At 43.0% G+C, this 26867-nt stretch overlaps 1 protein-coding gene across 5 annotated transcripts in view; it reads left to right on the forward strand.

Annotated features, from left to right (window-relative positions):
* hipk3b (homeodomain interacting protein kinase 3b) overlaps window positions 1-26867 on the forward strand; it is a 63323-nt gene that overhangs the window by 13929 nt on the left and 22527 nt on the right. For all 5 annotated transcript variants that reach the window (XM_083651101.1, XM_083651102.1, XM_083651103.1 and 2 more), the window contains exon 3: window positions 24774-24897. In XM_083651101.1, the coding sequence (XP_083507227.1) occupies window positions 24774-24897 (124 nt within the window). The remainder of the gene's footprint in view (window positions 1-24773; window positions 24898-26867) is intronic.

Here is a 26867-nt window from a genome sequence, read left to right on the forward strand (position 1 = left end):
TGAAGAAGTATGCTCGGTAGGGAACATGCAAATAGATGGATTGGTTGTGTCTGTCTCTCTGTTTGGAGTCACGCAGTATATTTCTGACTGTGAGGTGATAAGCAAACATTTGCTGCAGCCCATTCTTTGACTGTAGTTCTTTGGGAACAGTCGAAAAAATAGACTTCTCAATGACACTGCAATCATAATTCATTCACTACATCGCACACATTCACCAGGCAATGTTGTGTGTATATATGGCGTTACACTTAGCTGTTAGCACATCTTATTATTTTTAATCCTGCGACAGGGGCTGATGGTATTGTCGGTCGGGTGGTCGCTCGCTCTGTTCACCACTTTATGGGTCACGTCATGGCCCGCAGGGAGTTCGATTTCAGAATCTCAAGTGGGAGACCGGAGTCCCATTCTCAGTAGAGAGAGACGCTACCACAAAATTCAATGTCGCAGAGCTGTTAGCTGTTGCCCATTCATTTTGTATTGGATTACGTCGCTCGTTGCCTTGCAAAGCAAGCTGGGATACCTGGCGGCGGACGGCAGCGGTGAGAGGAGGGGCCAATTTGAAATACCCAATTCAAGACGGAGAGACAGCAAGACAGCCAATCAAGCTGCAGCACCAAACGACCAGCTATGCGCGAATACATGCGAAATTGCGAATACTGTCGCTGTGATGTGTAGGGGCTGGCAGTCTTGTTTTTTACATTAAACCATCTGAATTTTTAATTGAATGTATGACTTCCATCTTCTTGTTTCTCCATCTGATTTTAATACAAAACAGGAAGTTAAAGGAATAGTTCACCCAAAAAATGGGATAAAAATGTTTAATAGTACACAGTGGCAGTTTCATATAGAATGGAGACCATTTCTTTAGAGTTCCAAAACAGACATATTACAAAGTTCACCAGTGTTTCAGCTGACGTGAATAGATATTTATTTTTTTAATTTTTGGCTGAACTATTCCTTTAAAAAGCATGCTAAAACACAGAAAATCACGCTATGCTGAACACACAGGATACAGAGGCCTGCTTTCACTCACTTCTGGTAAATGCAGCATGGCATGTTTCAGGAAGTGACTGGAAATAGAACTGTCGTGCTATGCTGTACTTCTGTGGGGAGGAAGTGAACAGTGCAGCTGCTGTCGACTCTGTCTCCCACAAGCTTTTAGCGACCAACACATTCTCACAAGCCTCTCATGCCATTTTATTTCTTATGATCATACAATTGATAACAGTGTGTTTTGAGAGCAGAGGGACATGCAGAATGACCATAAGGTCTGGGAACAACTTTGAATTGTGTCAGAGGAGTGGGCTCAATAATACACATTTATATTCAACCAAATGTCATTTCAAAGGCCACTGAAAATGATCGTGTAGCCTACATAACAACATGCTATGCTATATTAATTAAGTTAATGTATTCATGTCTTAAATGACTTGAAGCTGTTGAATGGTAGTCTCAACTGCTATTCACCTTATGTAGCCACGCCCATTTGACCCGGTTGTGTGGTCGTGTGACGATTTCCGGCAAAAAAAAGAAAGAAAAAGAAAATGGCTGGCTGCTCCAATATCATCTAACTCTGAATTAACTAATAATTTAGCCAATTGTATGTAACATACTAAATAAAAGCAAACGGCAATGTCTAAGAATGCAACGCCATGTAACTGGCTCATTAAGTCTCGCATTCCAGGGAATTACGTTAACGCCTGCGGGTCTTATAGACGTAAGTGGCTCGAGCGCTCGGAGGAGAGAAAACTATCTGAAGCTTTCTTTGTTGGAGTCCAGGTATGTTTTACAAGAAAGTGCTCGTCATTGTCGATGATAACGTTATCTGACCTGGCTAACAGTGGATACTCGCTTGCTTGCTGTGTACCGAGCTCAAAGTAGTAGGCTACGTTCTTTATTTTACCCCCTGCACTGTCCGCTACAAAAACAACTCTCTTTTTCATGACGTTCTTTCATATTTGGTGCCGTGACCGCCGGAAGTGTTAACACGACCCGGAAGAATTTGGCCCACCCCCGCGTCTGAACATAAGGTGAATACGGTTAAAAAAAATAATGTGACGTTTTGTCCATGTCTATCTTTCCTCCATTACAATCTGATACACATAGGGAGGCACCTGCCACTATCTCTTGGGAAGTTCAGTTCTTTTTCATAAAACCCAGAAAGCAATACACGACACTTAGTCTTCGTTAAAATCGTCTTAGTTAAAATTGGCTAAAAGTGGTGTCTGTCTGTGGGCTCGGTGTCAGTCACGATTTGTGACGGACGTGACGTCATAAATCTGAATTATGATGTCATCAGTGATGTAATCAGTGATGTCACTTGAGCAATTGTGATGTCATCAGTGATTGTTTGTGTCAAATACACACGGCTAACATGAGCCGTGCCACAGACTTTCTGGGTGGTCGACGTTAGAGGATGATAAAAGTGAGAAATTCTTGAATGCTCCTTTGAGTGTAAGCACCAATGTGTTTAAAAGCAGCTGAGCCAGCCTCTGTGGAAAAAGTCACTCTGATCCAAAAAGCCTTCTGTGTGGAAAGCTTTTGTTGAGTTCTGTCTGGAATGTTGCCTGATGCCAATGCACACAAAATAGTTCACATTTCAGTTTTGCCATTCACAAGTTTAGGTACAACCACCCAACATTAGAATAGGCTGGGACTGGAAGGACATCTACTGTAGATGGATTTCTCTGACATTTTTATGTAAATGTTTTTTTTGGGTACTACTTTGATGATGTGATTTTCCGTCCATACATAAAAGCAGTTTGTACCCCCTCACAGAGAGGAGCACCCGAAACCCTGTGAGGGGACAGCGTTGCCGGGGCATAGAGCGAAGGGGTGCTTAAAATAGCCAATGGGAAGGATGGCCACTGGCCAGTCTCTTTGGACTTCTATAGATGGCGAAGCGCATAAGCAGGCAGAATGAAATAGGGGCAGAGTGACATGCTAGAGAGCTCTCACTTAACCCCTTCAAGGTCAGAGAGCTCTCACTTACCCCCTTCAAGGTCAAACAGCTCTCACGTCAGCTGTTTGGCTTTTTGTATTTCATGTTTGTTTGTGTGTGTTTGGGTTGTGTGCTCAGCCTTAGATGTAGCCTGTGTTGGGCAGTGAGTGAATGTGATGATATTTTGATTGCCTCATCTTCTTAAAAGGGTGCCAGTCCTATCTATCTATCTATCTATCTATCTATCTATCTATCTATCTATCTATCTATCTATCTATCTATCTATCTATCTATCTATCTAAGGAGACTTTCGTCAGGTCTGAGTCAATGGTTGACCACGCCCATTTAGGAGACTTGCTGCTACCATTTGTTAGAATTGGCATAGCCCGCGGTGACCCATCTATAGTAATATAATATCTATGGAATATCTTGAGCCGTTTTTGATAGTGGTACTTTTTAATTAGTTTACTAATTCTCTCTTCAAACACATTCATTAATGTCAAACATTGGCCCTCGTAGGCTCTTCAAGGACCGCTCTATCGGCTAAACTGATCGGCCTGGTCTCTTTTAGGCCGAAGACAAAGCCAGTCAGTCGTTTGTGGATATTTGTGGCTTCTTTGGCCAATCTGAAAGGGCCTTTATAGCCTGGCATCCAGACTGTGGACCATTCTCTTTCTGTTGTACTAGGCAGCCAAAGTTGTTACAACTGTAGAATGGCTTTGTTGGTTTGGTTGAAAGTTAATTAACTCTCTTGGTGCCACTCCTTTTTATTCATTTTATATTTTACTATTTACCACAAGGGCTGTCACTTTGTCCAAAAATAAAGTTAATTGCCCTTCCCGCTCCTGTGCGGACAATTAATTTATAATTGATGAAGTCGCTGCTGCTATACCGCTTGGTTGCGCCGCTGCAATGCACGTTTACAACAGCAGGACAGCTGAGCTCTGCATGAGAGGCAGACACCAGCGGGCTTGGTACTACAGCACAGAGGGAGGCGAATATTGAAAGGTGCAAAACAAATAATGTTAACGTTACAGATCCTGACTCACAGCGTGTGTGTTGAATTCAAACTACCGTAGCTGGCAGAAAACGTAGTAATTCTCTGTGTTTCTACTAGGTGTTTGCATTGGCAAAATATTTCTCTTCCGGTAGCTAGCATTAGCATTAGCAAGTCATCTTCCAGTTTTCTAAGCCACCTCATCAATCATTCATATCATTAGCCAGTTCTCAGCATACTGGTCTTGGCAGCAAAGTAAACACAGCCAACATAAAGGCCAGTGCGCTTCAGCCAAGTTTGGAATAAAGGGTCCTGGTGCTGTGAGGGAGAATTTATAAGTTGTTGTAATACCTCCATCAAGACTTAGGGGGGCACTATCTGCAGTAAGCTGCTCTAAGCCAGGACTTCCTGGCTTGATAGACAGAGGACTGAATGAGAGGATTCTAGGTCAGTCCCAGAAGGCAACAGAGGAGAGAGGGGGCTAAACCAGAGCTCTGTGACTTTGCTTTTTGTGAATAAATCATTTTTGTACTTTTTAACTTCTAGTTTATTGCTTTTTATTATGTTAGAATAGTAATTTGACCACAGTGCTCAACAGTGAGGGACAGTGTACATAGAAAAAAGTTGTACCTTCACATAGACTACCCCACTCTGAGGAAGACAGACATACCTGTCGAAACGTCAGTCAGCCGCTAATAAACGTGCAGACGGAAAAGAGTGCTCCAGTGTCTTTACCTCGGGTATGTGAAGTGCCCAGGTAAAACCTTTTTCTATAAACAGCCAATCCCATGAAGTGCTACAAGTGGAACAAGCGAATGTAATCCTGTTGTAATTTGCAGTCTTCTTTGTTTGATCTTACATATAACTTTATTATTTCAAACTTTGAGCCCCCAGTGATTTTGGCCTTTCCTCCCTTAATTTGTTAAACCGCATTATACTTGAGGTTCCTTATTCCAGTGAATATAATAATTACATAGGCTAGTTACACATTAACCCAAACTTAAGAGTCCAAAATGAACAAGACACACAGTCGCTTCAAAGGACGGATATAAAAAGGCATCTGTCTGTGCTTTTCACACACGTCACAGATTATATTAGACACAGATATTCGGTACCAGGCCCGCGGGTCCCACGTGCATGCCCTCTTCCTGTACAGAAATGTAATGAATGTGCCGGAGTGGGTCACTGCAGTTCGCTAGGCCTATATTGTGTGTAGAACTGTCTGAAACCATTGCTTCAAAACGAGTACCTGCCTTTAGCTTCAGCTTGGTGGTTGAAAAATAATGCCAGAGAGGAAATAAAAAAGCTCAGATAGTGCGTCAAATTCCAAGCTCAGCTTCTTCTTATTCCAGGAACTCTTTTAGCAGTGTGTTCATTTCAGAATTGATGGCTATCAAAGGTCCAAAGAACTGAAGTCACGCGTAACCTTGAAAACGGCATCCTTGACGACTGGAGGCCATGCGGTCGTCAGTCACATTGGCAGTGTTGTGGTCAAGGCTGTAGGTAGGCTGATGATAGCTTGCTCTGTTTTGGTACAAAGTCAGAACAAACAGAGGAGACTATGTTTGTTCAGTAAGTCAAGGGCTGTTTACCAAAAGAGCTCATATAGCCATAATAGTAGAGCGGATAAGCACAATAATCGTGCACTTTTTGAGAAAAAAAGATTTTCTCAAAAAGTGCACAATTCCTCTATTTTTGGGAGCTAATCCGCTCTACTATAAGTAGCCTTGGTCTTTCCTCTTCTTGATAGCCTACACGTGTCTCTCTCCTAGAACTGAAGTGTCTCATTGGAAGAATTTTGTTCCCTTACTGTATATAAAAAAGTCCTTCACCAAACCGGACATAAAATGATATGTCTTTCTTATTATATGAGTTAGCTACTGTATGTTCTCTTGAATGCCCACGACAATAAACTCTAATATAATCTAACCCTCCTCTTCAGGCCTACTCAAGGTTTAGCTCAGAAAAAGTCCCAGTGCCTCCTTAACGCCATTGAAATAAGTTCTATGAATACCATTAGCAAAGGGATTGTATTGGTTATTGTTGTATAGTCAAGGCCAAAGAATGCATTCTGAGGTCTGTTATTTCTGAAGAGCAGACTTCTATTTCACACAACAGACTGCACAAATGTTTCACTTTTTTTTTTTTTTTTTTGTAAATATATTTATTGGGTTTTCCTTTTTTTTTACACAACATGTCATTGACACAAATACAACATGTACATGTACATACACACGAATACAGAAACTAAACAAAAACAAACCACACACACAAAAAACAAAACAAAAAACAAACCAACTATAAAATAAAACCAAAATCAATTAAATTAAATTATTCAAGCTGTTCTTACAAGGCAAATGTTTCACTTTTAATGATAGGAAAGGTGTTAGTCCTTGGTTGCTGCAGCTTGGCAATTAGCAGTGTAATGGGCTAAACAGGATATCTGATTTGCATCGGGGTCTTGATTCACCTGTTGAGACGTACATTATTTCCTCCTGTGTTGTTCACATAGGAGGTCCTGGTCCCTCAGTAAGACACATAGGAGATGTGTTGTTCACACAGGAGGTCCTGGTCCCTCAGTAAGACACATAGGAGATGTGTTGTTCACACAGGAGGTCCTGGTCCCTCAGTAAGACACATAGGAGATGTGTTGTTCACACAGGAGGTTCTGGTCCCTCAGTAAGACACATAGGAGACGTGTTATTCACACAGGAGGTCCTGGTCCCTCAGTAAGACACATAGGAGATGTGTTGTTCACACAGGAGGTCCTGGTCCCTCAGTAAGACACATAGGAGATGTGTTATTCACACAGGAGGTCCTGGTCCCTCAGTAAGACACATAGGAGATGTGTTGTTCACACAGGAGGTACTGGTCCCTCAGTAAGACACATAGGAGATGTGTTGTTCACACAAGAGGTCCTGGTCCCTCAGTAAGACACATAGGAGATGTGTTATTCACACAGGAGGTCCTGGTCCCTCAGTAAGACACATAGGAGATGTGTTATTCACACAGGAGGTTCTGGTCCCTCAGTAAGACACATAGGAGATGTGTTGTTCACACAGGAGGTACTGGTCCCTCAGTAAGACACATAGGAGATGTGTTATTCACACAGGAGGTACTGGTCCCTCAGTAAGACACATAGGAGATGTGTTATTCACACAGGAGGTTCTGGTCCCTCAGTAAGACACATAGGAGATGTGTTGTTCACACAGGAGGTACTGGTCCCTCAGTAAGACACATAGGAGATGTGTTATTCACACAGGAGGTCCTGGTCCCTCAGTAAGACACATAGGAGACGTGTTATTCACACAGGAGGTCCTGGTCCCTCAGTAAGACACATAGGAGATGTGTTATTCACACAGGAGGTCCTGGTCCCTCAGTAAGACACATGGGAGATGTCTTGTTCATACAGGAGGTTCTGGTCCCTCAGTAAGACACATAGGAGATGTGTTATTCACACAGGAGGTCCTGGTCCCTCAGTAAGACACATAGGAGATGTGTTGTTCACACAGGAGGTACTGGTCCCTCAGTAAGACACATAGGAGATGTGTTATTCACACAGGAGGTCCTGGTCCCTCAGTAAGACACATAGGAGATGTGTTATTCACACAGGAGGTACTGGTCCCTCAGTAAGACACATAGGAGATGTGTTATTCACACAGGAGGTCCTGGTCCCTCAGTAAGACACATGGGAGATGTCTTGTTCATACAGGAGGTTCTGGTCCCTCAGTAAGACACATAGGAGATGTGTTATTCACACAGGAGGTCCTGGTCCCTCAGTAAGACACATAGGAGATGTGTTGTTCACACAGGAGGTCCTGGTCCCTCAGTAAGACACATAGGAGATGTGTTATTCACACAGGAGGTACTGGTCCCTCAGTAAGACACATAGGAGATGTGTTATTCACACAGGAGGTCCTGGTCCCTCAGTAAGACACATGGGAGATGTCTTGTTCATACAGGAGGTTCTGGTCCCTCAGTAAGACACATAGGAGATGTGTTATTCACACAGGAGGTTCTGGTCCCTCAGTAAGACACATAGGAGACGTGTTGTTGAGGGAATAACTAGGTTAACATATGGTTGAAGTTGAAGGGATGGAAGGATTGACGATGAGTGGGAAACAAAATGAGGAGAGCAGGTTACTTGTCTGGTCTTATGGGAATTTCCCTAGACACTTGGCATAGCCATTAAAGCAATGGTTTTTACGCACACCAGATAAAGAAACACTTTTCCTGTGTAAATGTGTGTAAACATCTGAGTAATTGAGCTATCAAACCTGTTTGCATACTGTGATGCATTGGACGTGACGCACTGGCAGCTTGCAAACAACACTCAAGAGACGCAGGATGGGAGCGATTGCTGAAATGAGCTGTGTGCAGTGGCTTTTGGATTTTTCTTCTCTCCGAGTTTAATATCTGTCAACTGTGCCGATCTGTATAGGCTAGCTCACATTTTAAAGGAAAATTCCGCCATAAAATGAGATTTAGCTCACCATGGCAGTGTCTGAATTTGGAAGAGGTTATCATCAGAGTGAAACGATCCTCCTTCCTCTGGCGGTTGGATGAGAACTACAACAGGCTGGACAATGAGACTTGTCTTCTCCTTGCCCTAATAAGGGAGGGGGTTGACCTCAGACTCTCAGCAGTTGGTACAGAGATTCAGAGATGTATGGTAGTAGCCTGAACTTCTTGTTCTGAACAGCTACTGTACAGGTAGCAGTGTTAACAGCTACTGTAGAGGTAGCTGTGTTAACAGCTACTGTAGAGGTAGCAGTGTTAACAGCTACTGTAGAGGTAGCAGTGTTAACAGCTACTGTACAGGTAGCAGTGTTAACAGCTACTGTACAGGTAGCAGTGTTAACAGCTACTGTAGAGGTAGCAGTGTTAACAGCTGTACAGGTAGCAGTGTTAACAGCTACTGTACAGGTAGCTGTGTTAACAGCTACTGTAGAGGTAGCAGTGTTAACAGCTACTGTAGAGGTAGCAGTGTTAACAGCTACTGTAGAGGTAGCAGTGTTAACAGCTACTGTACAGGTAGCAGTGTTAACAGCTACTGTAGAGGTAGCAGTGGTAACAGCTACTGTACAGGTAGCAGTGTTAACAGCTACTGTAGAGGTAGCAGTGTTAACAGCTACTGTAGAGGTAGCAGTGTTAACAGCTACTGTACAGGTAGCAGTGTTAACAGCTACTGTACAGGTAGCAGTGTTAACAGCTGTACAGGTAGCAGTGTTAACAGCTACTGTAGAGGTAGCAGTGTTAACAGCTACTGTACAGGTAGCAGTGTTAACAGCTACTGTAGAGGTAGCTGTGTTAACAGCTACTGTACAGGTAGCTGTGTTAACAGCTACTGTACAGGTAGCAGTGTTAACAGCTACTGTACAGGTAGCAGTGTTAACAGGCATGAAACTCTCTTGTGTTTAGTTTGGCGGATGTGCAAGGTACCATCACAAAAACACGTGTGGTACTTTGGTTACAGAAGCCGTCTATTATATAAACAGTGTGTGGAGCTCAGCGAGTGAAACAAACCTTCAGCTTCTGACCACACGAGTTGGAATAAAATCAACCTGAAAGCAATGTCAACCTGCTGTCTGGACTGGAGGAGGAGACACACTTACTGACAAGCTCACACAGCCTCTCATCTCATTCTACTCTGGAACAAAGGTCTGTGGTGAAATGTTCCGAAAAACTCACATCAGCAATTTGTGCAGCTAGAGAGAGAGAGAGCTAGATGGAGAGATAGAGAGAGAGCTAGATAGAGAGAGAGAGAGAGAGAGAGAGAGAGAGAGCTAGATAGAGAGAGAGAGAGAGGGGGGGGGGCATAATTTAGATTATTTAATGGGGCTTCAGAAGCAGAGGGAGCGGCATTGATGTTATGATTGTTTGGCTCACGTTCAAGCACTATATGGGAGGAGAGCAACGTTTTTTGGGGCAAGTGAAGTTGGCGGCGTTTGTAAGGAGCCAGTGTCGCTAACTAGCCTGCATTCTCTATTCTCTCAAAGGATGATTAAATTCAGGTGAATGAATGGGACACTACGCTATGTGCCATCGGGGAAACAATGTTTCCACAACCAAACAATAAACGGATAACTGAGAATAATCAGGTAACTGGCAATAATCTGATTTCTGCGTTTACATGCACTTAGTAAATAGCGGGAACTCACCTCAAAGTGCGTGAGTGAACATTGACGGCAATGAATAAACCTGATGCCTCAGCAGTAACCTAGGCGTGTTTATGGGGTTTTCTCATAAACGGATAACGGCCTTTATCCGATAAAAAGGATGCTGTTTACACGACCCTTGAATAATCAGGTCACTCTAGAAATCAGCTAATAAACAGTTTATTAGTGTGCATGTAAACACACACACTCACTGTGTCAGCTTTCAGCTACTGCAGAACCAGTGGTTAGTTGCACGACTGGTTTGCTTTGCACTAGGAAGGAACAGCCAAAAGTGTTTTGAATCAAGCATCAAAACAGAGTCCTTGTGCTGCACTGGCCCCGTCATGTCCGCCCACTGAGTGGTTTACATCTGTAAAACGTGACTAAAACCACGTCTCCTTCATCTAGGGTCGACTGGGCCGAGCAGAGTGCACGCTACCTCAGCCTCGCCTCAGACCTTTGTGTTCCGATGAATAATGCAGAATGCAATGAGGGTGTGTGGAATTACAGTTCCTGGAAGAGAGACGTGCAGCAGCAAGCCTCCACCCGTCCATGGTGGAGGCAGCCATTTTGTCTGTCAGTTTTACCCTGGTGGTGTCCGCCCGCTCGGCCTTACAGCTGAGCTCATGTCTGCAGCACCAAAGGAGTTGATCAGATGATCCTACTGAAAGGCTCTACATAAGTATATGTCTCAGCGTTCCCTCATCTAATGGGCAGCCTACCCTTGTTTGTTGTCGTCTATGAAGAACTGCTTGGATGTCACTTTAGACTGTGTTCCTCTCTCTGCGGACACACAGCCAGTGTGCATCACGCGCCTATTTCTGGACTGTGAGCTCATGGCCATGAATAAGAGATGACCGTCGTCGTCGAGATAATTTATCTCCTCTGCCTAAGCTGTCCTAGCAAAAATAACACTCATGCCTGGCCTGCACAGTTTTAGTTGACAATTCAACAGAGATATAGAAAGTGTGAGCAACAACGAACGTTAACCAAAACAGTTTTGGTTAACGTCTTCGTTACGTATTAAGCATTATTCTGTTATTGATTGTGCCGCCACAGTGTTTTTGCTTGTGTCAGCAGCGGAGGAGGTTGTGACTGAATCTGGATTTATGATATCTAATAGCATGTTATTTAAGGTTGTTGCACCCCTGGGTAGCCTTCACTCGTCTCATGCTGACTTGCATTTAATATAATTCAGAATTGATCCAGCAGAGTAATAATGTCAGCTACTGGAGAAACCATCCTTGAATACCAAGTGGACTTGTCTCTTCATCACGTAGCATTTTGATATGTTTTATTGAGGTAGTTGGAATCTGATTGGGTTTTTGTTTAATTAAAGAGAAATGTAGGACTCCACTCCACTCTGCCAAGTTTGTACTGCAGAGCTTTCTTCCTGCGTTTTGTAAGGCTACCTACTGTTGACATAGAGAGGCAAAGTGAACGTCACTTCCTGCTTCAGCAGCACTGTACCAGAGATTTTCTTCCACAATTTATTTTCCCATAGACATTTCATAAAATGCTTATAAAAATAGTTTTACTTGGTCAAACCAAACGGTTCAGCTATATTTAGAATCGGGAGAGACCATAGAACATTTCACGCATACCAAAAAACAAACAAACATCGGAAATATTTTCTTTAAACCTGCATTTTTTTAAACGTTTTGGTGGAGGGTGCCCACACAGAGGGGCTGTTTGATGAGATAGCCCACCTGGTAGATAGACACTGAGGACACCCTCAGCGCCCACAGTGTCCCAGGTGGGAATCAAACCCAGGACCTTCTTGCTGTGAGGCGACAGCGCTACCACTGCGCTACCGTGCCCCCCCCCCCCATTTATGCTGAGATATCAGCATAAATGATGAATAATGACGACGACCCAACTTCTGTCCCGGGTTTGAGGATTCCTTCCCAAGCTGCTTACCTCCCCTTGCCTGCTCTCATGCATGGTGTTTGTGTTTGTTCAGTGTGAACATAACATGGGCGTATGCCTCAGCCTCTTTGGGGATGAGAGACAGACAAACAGGGAGGGAGGGATGGAGGAAGGGAAGCAGCTGTTTGAGGTGAAGGAGCATGCTGTTGAACTCTGTGACCAGGAAACGGCTTCATCTCATTGGCCAAAGACAATCCACAAGGGAGCAGTCAACATGTAGTGGAATCTTGAGGTTATGTGGCAAAAAAGAAAAAAGAAAAATTGGGATATGAGAGGGGGTGCATGAAAACAATCTGATCTTTGCTGCTGCAGAGATGGAGTTTATTTTGTTATCTCTTTTCAATACCATATTAGTATGGTCGAGGTTTCATACCTGGCACAGTGGTGTGCCAGTGTCGGACTCTGACTGCACTGATGCTCAGCATTGTGTGCACCAGGTTTGCTAGCATTGGCGTTAGACTTGCCAGCAGCCTGTTGCAGAATTTGTTATTCATAGTTACACCTGGCTCTATAGCACTTCCAAAAAAACGTGGTTACATGTTGCACTATATCTGCATAAATCTATGAAAAGAAAATGTCTGAAAAGTCGATAATTGTTTCTGAAATCCCCTTCACTGCTTCCAACCGAAAGGAGCATCCCTCCCCTGCCCCCACCCCCCCTCACAGTTGTCTGCTCGTGCTCGTGCTCGTGCTCGTGCTCGTGCTCGTGCTCGTGCAGGCTCATCTAGTTGCCAAGTAAGTGCTCTCTGGTATTTAGTGAGCGCTGAGGGAGTGGGTGAAACCCTAGAAGTGAGTGGTGCACTGAGCGCTGAGGGAGTGGGTGAAACCCTAGAAGTGAGTGGTGCACTGACTGTGAGGGAGCAGGTGAAACCCTAGAAGTGAGTGGTGCACTGACTGTGAGGGAGCAGGTGAAACCCTAGAAGTGAGTGGTGCACTGACTGTGAGGGAGTGGGTGAAACCCTAGAAGTGAGTGGTGCACTGACTGTGAGGGAGTGGGTGAAACCCTAGAAGTGAGTGGTGCACTGACTGTGAGGGAGCAGGTGAAACCCTAGAAGTGAGTGGTGCACTGACTGTGAGGGAGCAGGTGAAACCCTAGAAGTGAGTGGTGCACTGACTGACTGTGAGGGAGCAGGTGAAACCCTAGAAGTGAGTGGTGCACTGACTGTGAGGGAGCAGGTGAAACCCTAGAAGTGAGTGGTGCACTGACTGACTGTGAGGGAGCAGGTGAAACCCTAGAAGTGAGCGGTGCACTGACTGACTGTGAGGGAGCAGGTGAAACCCTAGAAGTGAGCGGTGCACTGACTGACTGGGGAATGTTTTGAAAAGAGGGACTGACAGCGCTGCTAGAAGGCACAGAAAACTCTTTGAAGAGATGTGGGCTGAAGGTGTTTTCCTCCAGTAGCACACCAGGCTCTGTGGAAACCTTTGTACTGTGACATTTTAGACAGCTCTCATGTCTCACTCTCATACTCGATTCACTTTGAACTGGTGGGCAGCACAATGGTATCACACAACACACCTGATATTTGTCCATGCGACAGAGGAAAAACATGTCCAGTCAGTGTTTCTTAATTTTCTCTTGGTTTGAAGGCCTGGGAAACAGAGGTGAGTGTAAGTAATGGGTGGGAACAGGTTGGAAGTAGTCGCCTGTCCTTTTCAGTTCTTGGTTTTGGACTGTGATTTTGGGCATTCGACTACTGTCCGATGCAGGAATTTCCCAATGGTTATTTGGCTAGGAAGCTAATCTGTCTACAATGTTGATGTAATACCTCCTTTCTGACTTCAAGTGTATTATATACTGTATATATATATATATATATATTAGGCGTGTCAAAAATAATCGATTATAAGATGCATCGCGATGCGGATGTGCACGATTCTGCATCGATTCACACATGTCAAAAATCGATTATTAATTTTTTATTTTATTTTATTTTATTTTTAAAATAATCGAATAAAATATAATGGAAGTATAGTAGGGTCATCTGTGGCACTTCCGTGACCGTGGAGAGCGAAGGTCCGTTTCTCAATGGATTTGTCATCTAGGAGGATTAATAAACAAATTTAGCCGGGGTGTATTTTTAAAAAAGGCGGGGAAAATATTTGAGAGACCAAAATCCAAAATGTCTGCCGTGGAAATGAACTTTTTAATGGTTTGACCTACAATGATGCACAATACATGGTTTCAGGGCTTATTCTGGTCAAGGAATACATATTTGGTGTTTATATAATGATTTGACTTATTTTTGACCTTCAAATCCAAGTTGGCAGCCAATTTTGAGCTCTAAAAGGCAGTTTTTTCAAGTCGTCATAGAGCCTTCATATTAGGCTTGAATGACAGGTATTCTCATGATGAGTTGAATAATATACAGTATAAGTACACAGAAGTAATCTCTGAGGTCATTAAAGTCAATGTTTGTGTGTAAACAACAGTTGCTGATTTGCGGTCTCCCATTAAATAGGGTAGGCTACTGAGAATATGGTGTCCAGTTCATCCCATCACATTTTCATAATGAACCAAAAACAATTTTGCACTATAGCCTAACATAAAATAATATTCTGTATGCAAAGCTAGCAAGGTTAGTTGCTTGAGCTGAATTTAAAGGTCAACTCAAAACAAACAATGAAATTAACTTTGAAATTAAAACTGAATCCTAGGCTACTAAATTTCATCAGCACACAGTAAAGGAAACTTGTCTTTGAACTCAGCTGACTGTCTAGTCCTAATCCCTGTTGTGCAATGTCCCTTTTCAGTGAAGTTTTAGTTTTTGTTAAGAGTATGGACTTTTAATCTTGACCTTGTTGGTAGGCAACGGCCCTTTTTCAGTCAAGCATTTTCAGATTAGCTCAGTCAGTCTGTGAAGCAGTCAGTGTCAGCACTTGCGCGAGCTCGCTTTTTCTCTAACTAATGTTAACATTACACACTTTAAGACACTTTGTTTGAGGATATAAAAGGAGGTACGGTGGTGTAGTGGTAAGCACTATCGCCTCACAGCTCGAAGGTCGTGGGTTCGATTCCCACCTGGGACGACGTGGACGCTTGCCCGTCCGCATGTCCTCGAGTGCCCACCGCCCGGGTGGGGTCGTCAAAAGGGCCTTTCTGTGTGGAGTTTGCATGTTCTCCCCGTGCCTCCCGGGGGTTTCCTTCATATAGGAACCCCCTTCACCAAAAACATGCAATATCCTGGTTGCTAATGTGGTTCCTCCTCTGGTCGTTAAGGGCGCCTGTTCAGAGGGAGGGGAACTGGTTGGAATAGTGTGAACCTCCCACGTGCTATGTCCTACCGGTGAAGCTTCCCCTGTCAGGTGAAAAGAAGCGGCTGGCTAACTGCCCATGTCTCGGAGGAAGCATGGAGCCAGTTTTGGCTCTCCCCAGATCGGCAGAGGGTGGAGTAGCAACCAGGATAAAGAAATTACGTTAGCACTAATGGGGGATAAAAATGGGATAAAAAAATCGGGGGGGGGATATAAATAAAAAAAAACTTTGTTTGAGGATATCAACGTTATTCACTAGTCTAAAGATAGTTCTACCATCAAGAACATATAAAACAAAAGCAAAAACAATTTTTATTTGCAGAATAATAAATTGAATTGATAAATTTGATGATGTTTACACCACCACCTCCTGGGAAGATGGGCCAACCAATCGGTACATGCATTCGTCATGTTCTATTTAATCTTCAGTTATGCTTAAGCAAGCCAGGCTGTTTATTTTCAAAAGCAAATGCATATGTCAGTTGACAGAAGTGTGGAGACAGATAACATTAACTTTAGCTAAAAATAATAACGTTACCTAACGTTAGCTAACACCAAATATCAATGATGACTTCTGCAAATAAAAATTGTTTTTGCTTTTGTTTTATATGTTCTTGATGGTAGAACTATCTTTAGACTAGTGAATAACGTTGATATCCTCAAACAAAGTGTCTTAAAGTGTGTAATGTTAACATTAGTTAGAGAAAAAGCGAGCTCGCGCAAGTGCTGACACTGACTGCTTCACAGACTGACTGAGCTAATCTGAAAATGCTTGACTGAAAAAGGGCCGTTGCCTACCAACAAGGTCAAGATTAAAAGTCCATACTCTTAACAAAAACTAAAACTTCACTGAAAAGGGACATTGCACAACAGGGATTAGGACTAGACAGTCAGCTGAGTTCAAAGACAAGTTTCCTTTACTGTGTGCTGATGAAATTTAGTAGCCTAGGATTCAGTTTTAATTTCAAAGTTAATTTCATTGTTTGTTTTGAGTTGACCTTTAAATTCAGCTCAAGCAACTAACCTTGCTAGCTTTGCATACAGAATACTATTTTATGTTAGGCTATAGTGCAAAATTGTTTTTGGTTCATTATGAAAATGTGATGGGATGAACTGGACACCATATTCTCAGTAGCCTACCCTATTTAATGGGAAACCGCAAATCAGCAACTGTTGTTTACACACAAACATTGACTTTATTGACCTCAGAGATTACTTCTGTGTACTTATACTGTATATTATTCAACTCATCATGAGAAGACCTGTCATTCAAGCCTAATATGAAGGCTCTATGACGATTTTGAAAAAACTGCCTCAAAATTGGCAGCCATCTTGGATTTGAAGGTCAAAAATAGGTAAAATCATTATATAAACACCAAAGATGTATTCCTTGACCAGAATAAGCTCTGAAACCATGTATTGTGCATCATTGTAGGTCAAAGCATTAAAAAGTTCATTTCCACAGCAGCCATTTTGGATTTTGGTCTCTCAAATATTTTCCCCGCCTTTTTAAAAAATACACCCCGGCTAAATTTGTTTATTAACCCTCCTAGATGACAAATCCATTGAGAAACGGACCTTTGCTCTCCACGGTCACGGAAGTGCCACAGATGACCCTACTAGTACATGCAGTTGTTTATTTGGATCATAATACAATGCAATTCCAAATGCACTTTTATTTTAAAAGTAGCCACACAGTGAGAAAAAAGAAAGTGAGAAAAAATAAATTATGTATTGGGAAAAAAAGTGATGGATCGATTGAAAATGCATCGAGATGCATTGATGATCGTAATCGAATCGAATCGTAGCCCTCTGAATCGTAACCGAATCGAATCGAATCGTGAGGCCAGTGAAGATTCACAGCCCTAATATATATATATATGGTGTTAAATGAGCATATGATATTGTCTCGTATTGTTTTTAGACCCCTGAATTGAATCGATATCGTATCGTGGCAGACTTTGTGACATCAGCAAATATTGCATCGTTGTCCAAAGAATCTATATAATATTGTATCATGATGAAACGTGTGATTCACACTAGGGCTGTGGCGATTCACTTATCTCCCGATTCGATACTATCACGATTCTTGGGTGCCGATTCGATTTATATTGCGATTCTTAAGTATTGCGATTCTACGATTATTGCGATTCGATATTACGATTTATTGCGATTTTTGTTTATTTTTTTCTTTTCTTTTTTCAGTTTGTTTGCTTTTTTACACTAGATTAGAACATGGGAAAAGTTGAATCATACACTAGAGACTGTATATTATATATCATGAGTAGGGCTGGGCGATATAGTTAAAAACAGGGGCGGACTGGGATCATAATTCAGGCCGGGCATTAGATACCAAGCAGGCCAGGCCGATATGGGCCAACGCGCGTGAAATTTGGGCCGTTTGAAGCCAGATTTGGGCCGTTTGAAGTCCAATTTTACAATGAGATGCACCCACTTTAACCCTGAAGTGTAATTATTACTTCAGACTAACTAATAAAGTAATAAAACCACTAGTAAACCAGTAGGCGGCGCCTGGCCTGCTGTTCAGTGAGTGGCCTGACTGCAAGCACCCAATTTTTTTTTTTTTTTTTTTTAATTTGCGATTATCGATTCTGGAATAAAAGATCGATCCAAAAAATCGTGACATTAAAAATCGCGATACTTAGGTGAATCGATTTTTTCCCCCACCCCTAATTCACACCCCTATTACTGATGTGACAAAAGTGGTGTTGAGGTCTTACAATATATTGAAAAGGTCTTAAACTCATACCAAATAGAACAGACAGCAGATTCAAAACATGGGAGCGGGGAACCAAGATACACTGGGAGTTACTGAAGAATAGGAATATAATTTTTTTTCAAGAAGTGAAGGATCAATTTGGCTTGGCTAATCAGGATTTTTATAGGTATTTGCAATTAAGACATTATATAGAGCAAACAATGACAGAGGGGAATCTAGATGGATCAGAATTGGGAATAATTAATATGTTTACCTCGGCACATGAATCAAACTTGGGAAGAAAACTAATTTCGAATTTATATATGAGAGTGGAAGATTTGAAGGGCAGTGACACAATATATATAAAAGAGAAATGGGAGAGAGAAGCAACTATTGAGATGACAGTGGAGGAATGGGAAGAGGTCTTTGAACAACAGTGGAAAACAACATGCTCCTCATCTTGGAGAGAACATGGATGGAAAAATATCACAAGATATTTTTTAACTCCTGCACAGAAAAAATATCAAAACACAAGGTGCTGGAGAATGTGTGGAGCAGACAGAGCTGACCATTTCCATGTATTCTGGGACTGCCCTATTCTAAAAGGTTACTGGCAAGAGTTAAAGAAATGTATGGATGAAATAACCAAAGTGAATCTTCCACTCTCATTTGAGGTATTATACTTGGGGAAAGTAGACCAAGGGCTTGTGCGATTAGGAGACAAACATATATTTAGAATCATGTTAATTGCAAGTAAGAAAGCGATTACCAGGAAATGGATGAAGGCCGAAGCACCTAGGGTTGATGATTGGATTGAAGTAATGCATGATATATATGTGATGGAGAAGCTGAATTATTCTATCAGACTGCAACAGGATAAGTTTAAAGGAATTTGGGAAAATTGGATCGAGTATATAGCGCCAATTAGAGCAGACTTTGTATAAGAGATTGTGCAGGGCAAGGAATCCCTTAGTTCAAGGTTTAATAGCTACAGATATGTACATGTTAGGATTTATTTTTGTATTTTATTTTTCTTAATGAATATAAAAAACATTGAGTTGATATAGAGATGAGTAAGTAGATGTATGGAGAAGAGCATAAAGAAATGTGTGGTACTAAATACAACTGTCAATATGCATACATGGGAATTGAGAGAGAGGGGGGAGTGGGGAGGGGAATGCAGGGGTATGATTGGATGTATGTATGTATGAATAATATAACACTCTGTATGACACAAGAAAAGAATAGTAATAATGTATCAGATGCTCTGTATACCATGCTGAAGAACAATAAAAAAATAATAAAAAAAATAAAGAAAAGCTCTTAAAAAGGTCTTCAATGGTTTTGAATGTAACTTCAGGACAGTTTTCCCAGAGTCAGAAACAAATGCATGCCTTCAGACAGACCTTTGTTTATGTATCTGGTGTTGTCTACTCTGAAGTATGTCAAGTAGTCATATCAGGCTATCTTGGCTCAATTGTTGAGTCTCTATGGGATCAAATAACATAATCATGATCCCATAGGCATTCAGGAATTGAGCGAGGGGGGTGCCTTTTTCCTAGCTTTGTCTCGGGGGGGGGGGGGGGGGGGGGCGCACAGTCTCAGACTTTAAAAACCCCTGGACTATATCAAACTGTCTCTGGCAGTTGGCCACTGATTACAGGAGGCATTATGTGTCTCATCTAGTGCAGCCAGGTACCAGTATCCAGGTACCAGCTCATTTTGTGCTAATTGCAACCCTTTTTGTCATTTATCTACACTATTGTCTTGGTTTAGGGGATGTGTTATAGTGTGCTCTGTTTTGCATTAGAGCTGCCACCATTCATCGATTAGTCGATCGACAGAAAATTAATCAACAACTATTTTGATAATCGATTAATCGTTTTGAGTAAAATTTTAAGAGAAAATGGGAACATTTTCTGGTTTCTTTACTCCTGTATGACAGTAAACTGATATTATCTTTGAGTTGTGGACAAAACAAGACATTTGAGGGCGTCATCTCGGACTTTGGGAAACACTGATCGTCATTTGCTACCATCTTCTGACATTTTATAGACCAAACAACTAATCGATTAATCGAGAAAATAATGGACAGATTAATCGATTATGAAAATAATTGTTAGTGGCAGCACTATTGGGCATATAATAGGGAGCTCTCTATACTTTCAGTCATAACAGTGGTTCAGCGATCACCAATAAGCCTGCCAGCTTCACCCTCTCACCATTAATGATGCACATGTGGCGATTGAGTGTGTGCGCGCGTACATACATGTGTGTGTGTGTGTGTGTGTGACGTACACACACACACACACACACACAGGTGGACTGTACCATGTCTGGGGCTTGTACACGTGAGACTGAAGGATCACGAGGCCTGTGCTCGTCTAGCATCCAGTGGCCCCTCGGCTTCCGCGTCATATCCTCAGGATAGAAAATAGATTTGGTTTCACGGGAGGCCGGTGAGGCTTGAGTTGCGTTGATCAGGACAGAGCCATGTAACCACGGCAACATCCACTCACCCCCCCCCCCCCAAACGAAGGAAGGGATACCTGCTGTTTTCCCTTTGACTTCCTTAAATTCACTCCCTGTCTTTTTTTGTACTTGTTGCACCACTGTTCTGCCATCAGCAGCAGTGATAAAGTCATGAGACAGAAACATCAAGAGAAGGAAGATCAAATTAGCAGATCAACCCCGTGCGGGTGACCTGACGGATCTTCCTGGCTGAGGCTAATAAGTTCAGTGATGCTGTCATCAGTGATGTCATCAGTGATGATGTCATGTTCCAAACCAGGGGGCGCCTAACTCACAGGGGGGGTCCCCAGGGGTCCGCTATTATATAATAAAATTGAGTATGTGGGCAATGTTTGTTTGTTTGTTTCAAGTTCTGTGTTCGGCCACAGCTATGCCATTTTCCATGTGATCGGGCTGAAACCTTCAGGGACTGTAAAGGTCACCCGTGTGGGTGACCTGACGGAGCCAGATTTTTAAATTAGGGCAGATTAATTGCCTAAGGCTGATTGTGCGGCTATAAGTGACGGGAGTATATTAGTAGGTAGAATCAGGAGGAACCAGACGGAGACGATGGCTTCCGCCCCTGGGCTGTGCGGATGACCTGACGGAGCTGGATTTTTTAATTAGGTGATTGCCCGGCCCCTAATTACGGTGTCATAGAGCAGGCGAGGCTGCGACACGCAGTGGTCGTCAGTGATGTCATAAGAGCAAGCAAGATGCCTAATATATAATATGTAAATTACCCTAATTATAGAGGAAGTAATGTGCAAAGATTAGGTTGTTACATTGTTCTGAAGGTGTTGTGCCATTTCTTTATCATTACTGACATGGCTCAGGTCTATAGGTCTATATATACCGTAAATTCCGGACTATAAGGCGCACCGGTGTATAAGCCGCACCTTCAAAGTTGACTATTTTTTTCTTATATAAGCCGCACCGGACTATAAGCCGCGGGTGTTTTAATGTTTTTTTTTTTTTTTTTTTTTGTGTTTTAATGTTTAATTACCATATGTAATGCTCCCATTTATTAACATTTCAACAAAACAACATAACACAACACCACCTGTGTTGTTATTTACAGTGCACACAGTGTCATACAGTGTCATACAGTGTCATACAGTGTGGTGAAAAGAGGGCAAGAGAGGAAATTAAAACAGAAGTGGCTTTATAGTTAGAAAGAGTGCTAAAAAAGAGAGATTTTTTTTTTTTTTTTTTTTTTTTTGAAAAAATCCATAGATAAGCCGCACCGTTATATAAGCCGCAGGGGCCAAAAAAGGCCAAAAAACTGGAAAAAAGGTGCGGCTTATAGTCCGGAATTTACGGTAGGTCTATATATAGGTATGTAGCCATTTAGCTGTCACTCTTATCCAGAGCACTTAAGCCCAGTTTAGACCAATGATTTGCAACAAGACGAAACCGTTTTAGAACATTGCAGGGGAAAGTTGCAGCGGTTTAAACTGGCCCGCCTGGCCGTCTCATCTCGACTTGTAGTTGCAAGTTGCATCCAGTCGCGTCGTGAATCTGGTCTAACCTGGGCTTTAACATGAATGAGCAGCAGGACTTCAGTATGTTATTCAAGGACAGAAGAGGACATGATGAATGTGTTGATGATGATGGAATCACGTCTGTGACTTTTTGCTTACAGGGCGGCGGTCTCTAACCTCTAGACCAATCTAACGCCAATTAGAGCTGCTGAAGTAGCGTTGCACTGATCAGCCTCGTATCCTAGTATTAGCCGGGTCTGCTGATGAATGGCCAGGGTGTGTTGATGTGTAGTTCCTCTCCCCTCACACCCCCCAGGGAAAACCACTACCTTATAAATAGGGCATGTTTGTGAGGCGGAGATGGTTGGCATAACTGCTTGCTGAATTTTCTGCAGCTATGTTGCCTTCTGCGCCAGCTGTTGCCTGCACTTGTTTTGACCGTGTGATAAAATAGCCTCAAACAGTTATTTAGGTTCCTGGGCTTGCTGTTGCCAACCATAAGCGTCTTGTATGTGGTCAGAAAATGACGTCTTTTCCTCGGTCTAATTCGGCTCTTAGCTCTCATCTACATGTAACAAACAGGATGATGCTAAATCAGACTGTGTGCTGCTGGATGCTTCTCGTGTCTCATTGATTTTCATGAGGTGTGAGGTAACTCCTGAAGAAGACTCCCCCCCAGAGAAAACAGCTTAGGTGTAGTTGACACCATCAGTGCACTGGTGGTGGTGTGTCCTCCTCAACATTGGCTCGTCGACAGTTGTCTGCCTGTCTTCCCCCATATTGGTGCTGACAGGGCTGCATCACCAGCAGCTATGCGTGTGACACGGTGTTACAGTGCTATTATGGTGTTAGTTGCAGTTGCATTGAGCCAGCACTTAGCAGCACAAGTAGTGACTGTGCTTGTAATTTCCCATCAGCCAAGAGCGGATAGTCAGAAGCTCTGATACCAGCCTGGCTGATAGCACAGCCTGTCAGAAGCTCTGATACCAGCCTGGCTGGTAGCACAGCCTGTCAGAAACTCTGATACCCACCTGGCTGATACCACAGTCTGTCAGAAGCTCTGATACCAGCCTGGCTGATAGCACAGCCTGTCAGAAGCTCTGATCCCCCAGCCTGGCTGACCTGCTAACACACTGGCTCAGCCTGCTGATGCTTGGCTGGTCTGGAGCACGCACAGCTAGAGATGTAACGGTATGAAAGATTATCGTGAACAAAATGATCACGGTTATCAGTATTATCAAGGTATTCGTAAGAAATTGCTGAAAATGTTCAAAAAGTACTGACTCACTGAAATCATTTTACAACGTTTTATATTGAAAACTCAGACCCAAAAAGGATTGATACACTCACTGAAATGTTTTTCAAAGCACTGTAATCATGGTAACACAGTAATCACGGTACCACAGTTTTAATGATAATGAAAATGTGAAACGGTGCAGTTATCGTAAAGGAATTTTATCACGGTTATCATTAAAACCGGTTATGGTTACATCCCTACGCACAGCACCTGGCTGGTACTGTTACATGTTTACCCACACATGCCCAGCATCAGGAACTGCCATCAAATTGCTATTAAGAAAGCCTAAAAGCAGTAACTGTCTGTAACTGGAGAGAGAGAGAGAAAAAAATCACTTTGAAGTTAATTTCCTACCCGACAAAAATGTTGTTGTTGCATAGCTGTATATAATTTAATATAATTTGTGGATATAATTCTTGTTATTAAATCTAGCCCCTCTACCTTTACAATACACAAAACTGCCGTTTGCCTCTGTACAGCAGAGCAGATCTGTACAGATGAGTAGTTTATTTATATTGCTATATTCTGTTTACAAGAGGAGTTTTCAATGTTCAGTGGAAGGAACATTGAATGACCACAAGATTCTGTATCCATGCTGAGCCGATAAACATGGAGCTGGTGTTTATTGGACAGCTGTGTTTACTTATAGGTCTTATAGGTATATCCTTAAAGCAGCTACGAGCAACTTTTTCGATTGTTATTAAACAGTATAAATTTAATATCAATGCATCACATCTTACCTCTAATAGTCGACGATACCAACGCAGAGTAGTCTCGCTTGAACCCCGAGTGAATCGGCCAGTGTTAGTGTGTCTGTAGCCAGGGCAGATCAGGAATTGAAATGAAACGGTTTGCAGCAGCCACTTCGGCCATAACCACAAAATAACTTCCAAAAAACCTGTTAGAATATAACGAGAGATGTTCCCGCGAGTATGCGTGGCGTTCACATTGTTTATGTTATGTTGCTAGGCAGCGCAAATGGCGTAAAAAGGCAGCTGCGTTTCACTTCCTGGTTTCACTTCCGCGTTTCACTTCCGGGTTACCCGGTCCGGTCGCTCTAGAGAGCCCCCTGTTGGCGCGATTAGACAGACTATAGACTTAATAATCACCTAAGGGAGCAATCTCAGATACACACGGCTTTGGTCTCGTCGACTATTAGAGGTAAGATGTGATGCATTGATATTAAATTTATACTGTTTAATAACAATCGAAAAAGTTGCTCGTAGCTGCTTTAATAGGTCCTGGGAAAGGATGGCACATAAAGTGTTTCTTATTAGAGACGCTTATTTATTATCACTAGGCCGTTATTGAAAATAAGAATTTGTTAAAGGTTGATAATGATGATGATGATGATGACATTGACGTTCTTTCACAGTATATGACTATATAATATTTCCAAAGCATGTTGCTAAGTCATGTTATGATGTGACTGTAGTAGAGAGACTAACAGTTGTGTGTTGTGTGTTTTTGTGTCCCCTGCAGGGCTCCAGAGATCATTTTGGGACTGCCGTTTTGTGAAGCCATAGACATGTGGTCCCTGGGCTGTGTGGTCGCCGAGCTCTTCCTGGGCTGGCCCCTTTACCCCGGGGCCTTGGAGTACGACCAGGTAAGCTCTCGGCCCTGCAGTGCTCTCCTCCTCCTCCTCTCCTTTGTGCTCCTCAGGTTGTCTCATCTCAGCATCTCTCCTACTCCCTCTCTCATCCGCCCACTTGTCCTCTCTCTCGGGTTCCCCCCCGGTTTCTACCGCTCCGTCTCTCTCCTCTGCACCGCCGCTGCCTTCTGACACTCCATATTTCACTGGGCTTTCCCCTCCATTTGGAAACTCTGTCCTCGTCCTCCTCCTCCTCCGCTGTCGTCGCCAGCGCGCTATCTATTGTCTGGAGTTGATTCACTGACTCCCCCTCTGAAATCGCTCTTGCTGTGAGAAGAACCACAGGTCTCTTCTCAAGGCCCCCACCTCCTCACTCCCACCCGTCCTTACGCCGGCCCCCCCATGGCTGTCTGTCTAGGCAGCGTTAAGCCCTGTGTTTCCACCCACACACTACCAGCTCTTAGTCTTTTCCCAGGCTCCCCTCTCTCAAGCTCGAGGTACAGCACAGGCTGTGTAGTCATCTCTCTCTTTCCCCCCATTCCCTTCTTCTCTAGTCTCTTATCTTCTCCTTCCTCTGCACAACAGAGACCGAGCGATCGACACCACCCACAGAGGACTGAGTTGGTCACACCGAGGATACGATGGAGTCTACCGTGTTTGTTTTTGGAGTTTCTGTTCAAAACCGGCTTTCTATCACACGCTTGCCTCGAGGTTGTTGACATGGTTCCAGCTGTTGTTGGAGTTTGCTGGATACGTGCTCTCCAGCTCTGTCCATGTCAAGGCGACTCGGTCTGAAGCTCCCACAAGTTGTAAAGAGCCGTTTTAAGAGCAGAAGCTGAAACTTTCAGCTGCGTAGTTCAGGACAGATGGCTTGAGACCAGGATAGGAACGTGATATTGTTGCAATGTGTACATTTGTAAAAAAAAAAAAAAAAAGAAGAAAAACAAGGCTAGGTCAGAACCTAGCATATCCCAGCGCGATAAAGCGTTCACGAGCATCGGCACGCAAATTGGACTGGACAAAGCCAAATGTAGGGCCCGCTTGCGCTGGCCAAAACAATTATAAATTGTGTGAGAACTAAGTCTAATGTTCTCTTAAGGGTACTGAAGGGGTTTTCTATCTGAGGACAGAGTGGAACCGAGGAAAATAGGGAGTGTGAGGGTGCGTTCACACCTGCCTTGTTTAGTTTGGTTGAATCGAACTCTGTTTTGTTGCTGCGGTTTGTTTGGCCAGGTGTGAACACAGCAATCGCACTCGGGTGCGGACAAAAACAACCAGACCGAGAGACCTTGTTTAAGAAGTGGACTTGGTCCCAAACGAACTCCGGTACGATTTGTGGTGAGAACGAGATCTTACCTCAATCTGACACAACTGCAGGAAGCATTGCACAATTTTGGATGAAACCAGCTTCCGTAGCCGGTGGCTCTGTGCATTATGGGCTGAGGACGAACATTTCATGAGTTTCACAACATGATTTCATGGCATGATGAACCTTTTAAAAATAGTCTTATCTGCTATGGAAATGTGCACTTCACATCATTCCTGACATGCGTTTTATTGCCAAATTGCCATATTTGTGCTGTCATCATTGCGTGATGCCAAAGGCCAAAAACTACTCTCACCCTTATGCAATACCAAATGTGCAATATGTGCATGTGCCGGTAACCGTCATCATCACACATTGCCAGTTGCTAAATATGCAATGCAACCTCCTAGAACCAAGAAAACAACCCCAGTAAAATATGCAAAAAGCACAGCCCAGCAAAAAGTTATGAAAATAACCTTCATCTGCTGACACAGTAGGCGCACCCGACCTACAACGTATCCAAGAAACACACATTCTTATCATTTCTGCCATCAAAGAATCTCTAGGAATTTATTTTCTCCATCCCAGGAGGGTTGGCAACCCTATCCGGACCATCAGGTTGCGAACCGAGGAAGTGGACTGTCAGTTGTGTGAATGCGTCCTGAGATTCAGGGAGAGA

This window comes from Poromitra crassiceps, assembly GCF_964638095.1.
Source record: "Poromitra crassiceps genome assembly, chromosome: 14".
NCBI lineage: Eukaryota > Metazoa > Chordata > Actinopteri > Beryciformes > Melamphaidae > Poromitra > Poromitra crassiceps.